The sequence below is a fragment of the Neomonachus schauinslandi genome, chromosome 2 (genome assembly GCF_002201575.2).
Source record: "Neomonachus schauinslandi chromosome 2, ASM220157v2, whole genome shotgun sequence".
NCBI lineage: Eukaryota > Metazoa > Chordata > Mammalia > Carnivora > Phocidae > Neomonachus > Neomonachus schauinslandi.
Genome location: NC_058404.1, coordinates 147893712 through 147903441, shown reverse-complemented (window position 1 = coordinate 147903441; position 9730 = coordinate 147893712). Strand labels below are relative to the sequence as shown.

At 33.9% G+C, this 9730-nt stretch overlaps 1 protein-coding gene across 1 annotated transcript in view; it reads left to right on the top strand.

The window, feature by feature from the left end:
• Nucleotides 1-8685, top strand: part of CSN3 (casein kappa) — a 22911-nt gene extending 14226 nt beyond the window's left edge. Inside the window, exons 4-6 of the mRNA XM_044913099.1 lie at nucleotides 4949-5006; nucleotides 6214-6706; nucleotides 8559-8685. Coding sequence (XP_044769034.1) covers nucleotides 4949-5006; nucleotides 6214-6675 — 520 coding nt within the window. The 3' untranslated portion in view covers nucleotides 6676-6706; nucleotides 8559-8685. The remainder of the gene's footprint in view (nucleotides 1-4948; nucleotides 5007-6213; nucleotides 6707-8558) is intronic.
• The last annotated feature ends 1045 nt before the right edge of the window (nucleotides 8686-9730 follow it).

Sequence of the window (9730 nt, the reverse complement as noted above, 5' to 3'; positions counted from 1 at the left end):
TCCTCTCCTGTCCTCTCCCCTCCCCTCCTCTCCTGTCTTCTCCCCTCCCCTCCTCTCCTGTCCTCTCCCCTCCCTCCTCTCCTCTCTTCTCTCTCCTTTCCTCTCTCACCTCTCTCTCCTCTCCCTCCTCTCCTCTCTTCTCTCTCCTCTCTCACCTCTCTCTCCTCTCCTTTCTCTCCTCTCTTCTCTCTCCTCTCCTCTATTTGGGAAGTTTTTGTCCCTATTTATCTCTCCATGGACAAATCCCATCTATATGCCATCTCCTTCACAAAGAATTTGATGATTCTCTTAACTGAAACCTTCTATCTGCAAAAAAACACTTGTGGCATTTTCCACTTTCTTTCCTCTTACACTGATTTGTGTATGTTGTAACTCTCTTCCTAAAACTGATACTAGTGTTGGTAAAGCTTGTATCCCTGAAAATCTCAACTTTGGTTTTTCTAAAGCTTAAGATAAAATAGATTTTCCACACTGGCTAAACCTACCCATAAATCTAGCTCTTTTTTCCCTTAAAGCAAAAAAACCCAAACAAACAGAAATTGTCCCAAATCACTTCTAAATTATAAAAGAGCTTTTAATTTTTTTTTTTTTTTTAGGTGCAATGATGAAGAGTTTTTTTCCTAGTTGTGAAAATCGTTGCATTAGCCTTGCCATTTTTGGTGAGTTAATCTCATCTAATCAATTTGTAGTAAGACTTTAAGAAAATTTTATTTAAAAGTTCTAATTATGCAAATTTCTAAGTGCAGTTACACTTCATAGGACAAAATAATTGCATACTAGCTATATTTTTTAAAAGCAACTTATTTCTTATTTATTTTATATTACAAAATTAAAGTCATGTTCTTCTGTATATGCTTTTAGCTCTCAGGAATTAGGAAATCACACTTTATTGTATATGAAAAACCCTTAAAATTCTCATACTATACAGAAAATACATTCTGGGGGAAAAAACAATAGTAGAAATATTTTTAGATTATAAAATGCTCTAAAAATAATTCCTAAAGAATAAATACATAAATCATAGTTCAGGATCAGAAATCCCTTTAATTAAATTCCTATCTTACACAGATCCATTTTCTTTAAGGACTAAATTCTTAGTATATGTGCTGCCGAAGCAAGCACAAGGACTAAATCCTTAAAACTTAAGGAGTTTAGGGCGCCTGGGTGGCTCAGTTGGTTAAGCGACTGCCTTCGGCTCAGGTCATGATCCTGGAGTCCCCGAATCGAGTCCCGCATCGGGCTCCCTGCTCAGCGGGGAGTCTGCTTCTCCCTCTGACCCTCCCCCCTCTCATGCTCTCTCTCTCTCAAATAAATAAATAAAATCTTAAAAAAAAAAAAAAACTTAAGGAGTTTGGTTAAAGATTTTCCACCAGTATCAAAGACCTTGACACATTTACCTTTAATATTCAAACATCATTGTGTCTTTTGTTATACTCTTCCCATTAATGTCAACTGACTCCTCCCCAGGAATAGTATCCAATTATATGGTTTTCAGGAATTTTCTTGAATTGCATGCTGTATGTTAAAGCTATAGGACCAAGGAAAAAGGTTTGGCTTTTTTCTTTTGATTTTTTTTTTTTTTTTTTTACTTGCTTTCATTGTTGTTTTGGCTTTTGCTCTGTTTCATTTTCATGTTCATTCAGGGATCCCTTGCCAACAGCAAGAGCAAGAAGACAAACAGAAGATGTTATATGATCATCTCTTAGGTTATAAATTTTGGAAGGCACTAGTCCTTGTTTCATAATTCATTACTAAACTTGCTTTTAAGTTAATATCTATTAAATAATTCTATTAGGTAAATTCTTAGAGTCAAACTCTTTAAAAATTTGCATTATTATAACTTTCACATTTATTTTCTTTCATTTATTCTTTGAAATTCCATTTTATTGTGGCCACCAGAACATTCCAAACTTGGATTTTCTCTTTGAAGGGCAGGGATTAAAATTTAAATAAGAAAATTCTTATTTTAGGTTCCTGGACACAACTCCAATATGTGTTGGGCAGGGGGGGCGGTTCTCACACAACACTAAGTAATTTTTGGACACCACCAGAGTGTTGAAAAATTCAACTCAATTCTGACATTATCTTCCCAGAGATAGGGTCAAATTCCACAGGTTAAGTGTTCAGACCTACAATACCTCCCACTTCAGACACTAGTTGCAAGCCCAGGCTGTTACCTGTAGTTCTGAAGACTGGCTATAGATGGGAAATTCCCACAACCTCCTCCTTGGGTTTGGTTAATTAGCTAGAGTAGCTTACAGAACTCAGGAAATGTTTTACTTACTAGATTACCAGTTTATCATAAAAGGATAGAACTCAGGAGCAGTCAGATGGAAGAGATGCTTAGGGTAAGGTATGTGGGAAGAGGGGCATAGCTCCCATGCCCTCTCCAGGAAAGTCACTCTCCCCGAATGTCCATGTGTTCACCAAACTGGAAGCTCTCCCAACTCATCCTTTTGGGCTTTTATGGAGGCTTCATTACACAGGGATGACTTACTGACCACTGGTAACCAATTCAACCTCTAGGCCCTTTCCTGTCCCTGGAGGATCAGGGGGTGGGACTAAAAGTCCCAACCTTCAAATCAAGTGGTTGGTTTCTCTGGCAACCAGCCCCCATCCTTAGGTGGGGTCCAAATAACATAATAAAAGATAATTTTAACATAATAAAAGATACCTTCTTCCCCAACGCACTGCCATCACTTAGGAAATTACAAGCGTTTTAGGAGAACTGTGCCAGAAACTAGAATGAAGACCAAATATGTATTTCTTATTATAAATAGCAGTATCACATGATCCACAGCTGCCTGCTCTATGGAAACCTCTTCCTGAGCAACTTAAGCAACTAGATCTCAAACACTCCTTCCCATTTTCACAAAGGCTTCAAGTCCCAGGGACATGAACAAATAATTCAAAAGAAGAATAAAAGTTTATAGATTTACCATTCAATCTTATGAGTAGTCAAAATTATACATATATCGTGATCGTATCTTTTATGTGTTAATTTATCCCTTCTCTCTAAATATAGTCAGGATAATATTTACTACTAACAATTATGTGATGAGTTGCACACTCTTATAGCCTATTGGTGGCATTATAAGTTGGCACTTTTCTGTACAGCAATCTGATAATTCCTATCAAATAATTTTTGTCCCCCCAAAAGTTACATTTTTTAAAAACTATCTTAAGGAATCTATGAAAACTATTAAAAAGGACACTGGTATACAGATGTTATTCATCTATCTATTTATAATAAAACAGTTTTTTGAAAGAAGCTTAATGGTTAGCAATAAAGAATAAACATTTCATGACATAATCATTAAGCATTCATTTTTCAACTATAACTATCCATGTATAAAAACTATGAGATAAATTGAAAAATAATATGAGATCATGCTTCTTGAAAAAAAGCAAGATATAAGAAATGCACTAAAATGAACATATACCAGGAACATATGTACAAATTGATATTATATGAAGATGTCTAGATTATCAGAATTTTTGAGTGTAGGCAAACTTTCTATAATATTTCTATGACTTTTTAAATTTTAAATTAGTAATATAATACATTTAGAGCAAAGAATTCTCTATCTCAACATATCCTGAATTTTATTATTTTATCAAATTTCTGATTTTCTTTACCTACATCTTCCAAAACGTTTCTAGAGTCTTTTTATACCCAAAGGGTATGTGTGAAAAGTCCTAAACTAGATCTATCACTTAAAAAATATCACTTAATGTTATTGATGTAGTAAAGACATTAGGGTTCGAAGCCGACGGCCAAGAAAGAATTCTTGAGATGTCTTTAGTGCAAAAAGATGGTTTTATTAAAGCATAGGGACAGGACCTGTGGGCAGAAAGAACTGCACTGGGGTCATGAGGAGTGGCCCATTATATACTTTCAAGTTGGGAGGGGGTTAGGGATAGTGTAAGTCTATAAGGAATTTTGGAAGCAAGGTTTCCAGGACCTTGAGGGGGCTAGCTATTGTTGGGAAAAGGTCATTTATTACTGTCTAATAAAACCTTAGTCATGAGACCCTTTAGATGTATATCGGTGGGTCATATGCTTGGGGGATGATTGCCAACATGTATCTTGGGGGGTAGAGATAAAGGAAGTTTCCAAAGGAATTTTTATATGTTAAAGTAGACTTACAGGATCCTGGGGGTCAGGCTAAGATTGCCTTTTGCCCTTAGCAAAATGTCAACATTGAGGCAGTTGAGTCCCTAGAGGAATGTCACTCTGCCTGTTTCAAGGACTTGTCAGTGGGCTGTAAGTAGTAAGAAAATTTAATAATTTTTCTTTTCCTTTTGTTTTCCACATCATTATGGCCTCATCTCAAAACTTTATAAAACCTTTGTGAGTTTTTAAAGCCTTATATATATGCTCATGGAAATTGTTTTCTCACTTCTGATTCCCTATACATGCTGCAATCCAGAATTAAGAAAAGTATCGTAAAAACAAATGAAAGTTGATTAAAAAAAACACTATTATCATATAATATTTATATACTAATGTTATGTGAAAGGCAATTTTTTTAAATCTAGATAAACCTCATATATCATCTTGGTAGGAGAGCAGAAAAAAAATATACTCAATGCTCCTCTTATTTTTAACAACGTACATTCAATACAAACTGAATATAGGTTATTCATATTTTTCATTTAAGCAAATATCATGTATACTTGTTGGCATAGGAGTCAGATGATCATATGTTTTCAACCTTAAATTCTTTTTCTCCCCAGTGGTGATTTTAAAGATTTTAAATAGTTTATTGCTGTCACTTCTTGAGTGATTCACAGGCCTTATAGATTAAATAACCATGGAGAATGATTTACAATATTTTACGATATTAAAATAAAAACAAAGAAACCATGTTTTGTCTTTAGTACAAAATATTTTTAAAACCACAAAAAAAATCTGGACTCTACCCCGTGTTTTTTTTTAACTTAGTTCTTATTTCTGTGAACCTCAGCAGGGTGCAGAGGTGCAAAACCAGGAACAACCAACTGTAAGTTTATTTTCATTATTTCTAGTAGAGACATGAACTCTAAAGTATAATATTATGCAAAGTCCAATGATATTTAAACGCCTTGTCTAAAAATTAATAAATAAACCCCATAAAATAATCTAATAATCTTTGAAAAAAATACCACTTTAGCAACCAATCATACGAATCAACCTCAATATTCATCTGAAAATCTTGGATTCTTTTTATAACCCAAGTCATGTGTTTTGGGTTTTCAGGTATATTTTGCAGCATGAGAAACCGGTCTCAGAGTTTAATATTGAGAATAAAGGAAAACAAATGTAAGGTTTAGTATCTCTCCTGACTGAAGACTTGGGGAAAGATCCTTCTCTGACCCACCTTTGAATACTTCTCATACATTTGCATTTACTTCCTCTTTTTGTTCCCCAAATATGTTTGAATGAACACATTTAAATATGTCTCCTTTCATGAGAAATACTTGCTTTGCAGTGTAATTTTGTTGCTTTGTTTTACTCATATGGAAAGAACTAATGACATATTTTTATAAATGCACATAAGCAACAGAGACAAATAAAAATGGGAAATTCCCTAACTGATCTTTAATGAATAAAATGAAGCTGAAAAGAATCCAAAGTATAAATCCAGGAATCCTCTCACATCACATTATTTTACTATTCTGCTATAATTAATTTAGAAAAAAAAAAATAAATGTGCCCTCAGCCTAGTCTCTAGATAAATAAAATTTGTAAACATTTACAAATATGTGGTAAGAATACATATATACATATACAATACATATATACATATACATATAAAAAATATTTATATATGCACATATATTCCTATGTGTGTGTGCTAAGTTTGTACACAGTATGTTAAAGCTCTCTATGAGATTTTTCTAGCTATTGTACTTATTATAATGTCCCACATTTACTGAGTGCTTTTCATCTATGCCAAGACCTAGGCAACGTGGTTTTATATTATGGATTACTTCATCTAATTTGTTTGAAACTAATATTATTTTTAATATTTGTTGAAAATCAAAAAGGAAAGGGAAGTGTACAAATCTGGATCTTATAAAATAATATGGTTGCTGAGTTCACTATTTCCAATACTGTAGTTATTCAATGTCAAACACTAAAATATATACTTTAAAAAGTTCTGATTTAAGATATCTCTACATTCTAGCCTACAATAATACCATGTGCATAACGTATTCTTTTTACAGTGCCATGAAAATGATGAAAGACCATTCAATCAGAAAACTGCCAAGTATATCCCATTTCATTATGTGCTGAATAACTATCCTCTCTATGAACACACTTACTACCCACATAGACCAGCTGTACCAATTAATCATCAATATGTGCCTTATCCATATTATGCAAAACCAGTTGCAGTTAGGCCACATGCCCAAATTCCTCAATGGCAAGTCCTGCCAAATGCCTACCCACCCACCGTGGTACATCGCCCACACCTACATCCATCATTTATTGCCATCCCCACAAAGAAAATTCAGGATAAGACAGGCATCCCTACCATAAATACCATTGCTACTGCTGAGCCTACACTTATTCCTACCACTGAACCAAGAGTGGACACTGTAGTCACTTCACAGGCTTTCACAGAATTCACCATCATAAGCACACCTGAGACTACCACAGTTCCCGTTACTTCACCTATGGTCTAAAAACTCTGAGGAAACATCAAAGACAACACAGGTAAGTGAGCAAAAGACAAAAATAAATAGTACAGACAAGATTCCTGGATTTATCGGTATAATCATAATACTTAAACTAGTATAATAGATAAATTAAGCCTGTTATAAGAGCAGGCAAAATGGGTTCATTATAATTTTAATTTGATAATGCCATAGCATTGATATACTAGATTCTGTTCCAATAAGAAATGAAATATCTTATTTTACAAAATGCAGAAAAATTGGAGATGTTATTATCAAACCTTATTTCAACAATCAAAACACTCCTCGAATCTACTAGTTTTATTTCATTCCTATTTATACACACAGAAAGTAGAGTGAAATACTCTGTTAAACTTGTGATTTTTCTTATCTCAAAAATAAATGTTCTGAGAACATTTATATAGAATATGAGTTTAAATACATTTTAAACATTTAACTGTGCTCTTGCACTCTAATTTTGCCCTGAATCAAGCAAGAGGAAATACATTTCCCACACATTTCTTTATTTCAGACATCATTTCTGAAAGGATCCATGAAGTTTAAGCACTCAAAATTTCTTGTATTATAAGGAGAACCCCCGGAAGAATTGTAATTCTTAATTTTAAAAGCACATACATACTAAAAGAATACTTTCAGAATCTTTTTAAAAATACTTTCAGAACCTTAAATGTGATGCCAACACTTCCATTTATTATTTGGATCAATGAATAATGGCAGAGTCTAAAATAACCTGAAACTTACGGAAAGAAATTAAAGGGAAAGATCAATAAAATAGAAAATTTTGAGTTTCTTTGCAATAAATATCTTCAGCACATCAACCTGTCTATATATTATATAATCTGAAATACAACACAGTGACCTGTGATATAAGAGGAATAGCATTAGACCAGCGTTAGACCAGAGGGCTGTTTCTTCCATCTTGTGACTTTAGACAAGTCATTACCCTTTCTGAACTTTCATTTTCTTGTAATTTTGGTTTCTATAAAGTGACAATGCATATTGTGAAAAGATTGTAAAAACTGATCAGTCTGCCAACTGTATTAAAAAAATAAAATCAGTAAATGCTAAAATGTATTTTTAAACAATACCCTGTCCTAACTAAATGATAAAAACTTTATATAGTTATCTCAGATTATTCCTATAGCAACCATATGGAACAGATTATATTCCTATCTTCAATTCACAAAAGAAAAATAACAGGCCCATGAATCTTAAGTAAATTACCACAGCTCAGAAGTTCAAAACTGGGAACCAAACCAAACTTGTCTGGTTTCAGATAGTAAAGTGTAATTACTCTGCTATCTATTTCTATATGGACTGTCTAATATACAGAAAAACAGAAAACTCACTATGTTTTCCTTAGATCAATGTATCGATAAATTGCATTATTTAGTTGCTCTTTAATAGGACATATGGTAGGAAAAAGAAGATAAGATGCTGGGTAAACTTTGGACTTATTAAAATGTAGAAAACAAAATGAGAAAATTAATGGAGACAACATGAAAACAAGTAGTACAGTTATATATTATATTGATTCAAAATGCTACATGATTGTTTTTAATGAAATAATAATTATTTCAATAGTTACAATTGTTCAAAATTCATGAACCCAGATTTCTAAGTTAAAACCAGTATATAATATTACTTATAAAGAAGCATGTTAAGGACATTGTCTTGGTGTAAATATTAGGTGAAGTCAATTATTTTCAGTTACTATAAGCCAATTTTAAATATTTAAATTTAAATATTTAATTTGATAAAATCCTTGGATACAGACATAAGAGACAAATCACTTAAGCTAAATAAAATTGTACATGAGAACTGTTAGCATACTATGAACTAAATTCCTAAACTGTCATCATTTTTTATAGGTCTTGATGAAGCTAAATGACTAAACTCTCCTTTGGTCACTCATCTACCTTCATTCAAGAGAGAATGTAATTTTGATGGATTTGGCTCCTTTCTCTTCTCCCCTCACATTTTACGTCCATATCACATTTAATTTTTTGTTTCTTGCACAATAAAGCCATTTGAATGCAAGTGGATCTCTTAATTGAGGAGTCTGTAGATGTACCTCAAGGATCTTTGAAACCTTGACATTTCAAGGCAAATTTAGTGTGAGTTTCAGTAAACAAGTTTATCTGGGGGCAAAGTTCATAATGTTATCTAATTCTCAAAGTGGTCCATGGTCTAACAGTGATTAAATACATCTTCTCCAGGATGACACTGAACATCTAAACTTACGACTAAGTCATTGGAACCAGAAAAGAACTAAGCTATGATGTTCCAATCCAAGGGACCACAAAGTGACTCTTGAGAGCCCTGGAAACTCTGGAGTTAACATAAAATTTAAGTGCTAATGTTAAATCATTCCCGGGAGGAAATTCTGGGCACAGGCAAGCTACAGATGACCACAGCTACAAACACACTTATATGGCAAAATTACAGAAGTTGATGGAGGCTAGACCTGCATGACCAGATTCCTCCAGACTGGAAGCTATGGTCTCACATCTGTCCAAACATAAACATGAGCATGTGCATGTACAAACACACACACACATACACACACACACACACACCAGGAAGTTTCTGGAATTGAGGTCTTCCAGTCTACAAACACTGATGAATACTTAAAGTCCAAAAATAGGGTTTTCCCTTAAACACATATTACAAGGTAAATAAATGGGTTGTTTATGTGCTTGCTCCATATTTAACACATCCTGCCAGAGAAAATACAAATCACTCAACCCCTACAAATTGCTTACCTGTCACCTATCTAATCTTTTGCTGAAATTCTCAACAGATGTGCTATTATTAGGAATGATCTGTAGCCTTTCACCAGCTCTCTCATTCAAATTCTAGAGTCTGGAAGAGAGGCATAGTCAGGAGCATGGTATGGCTGAGCTTCATTTGCTGTGACCATTAATAACTATTAATTTCTTAAAAAACAAAGTAAAAGGGGCGCCTGGGTGGCTCAGTCATTAAGTGTCTGCCTTCAGCTCAGGTCATGATCCCAGGGTCCTGGGATCGAGCCCCACATCGG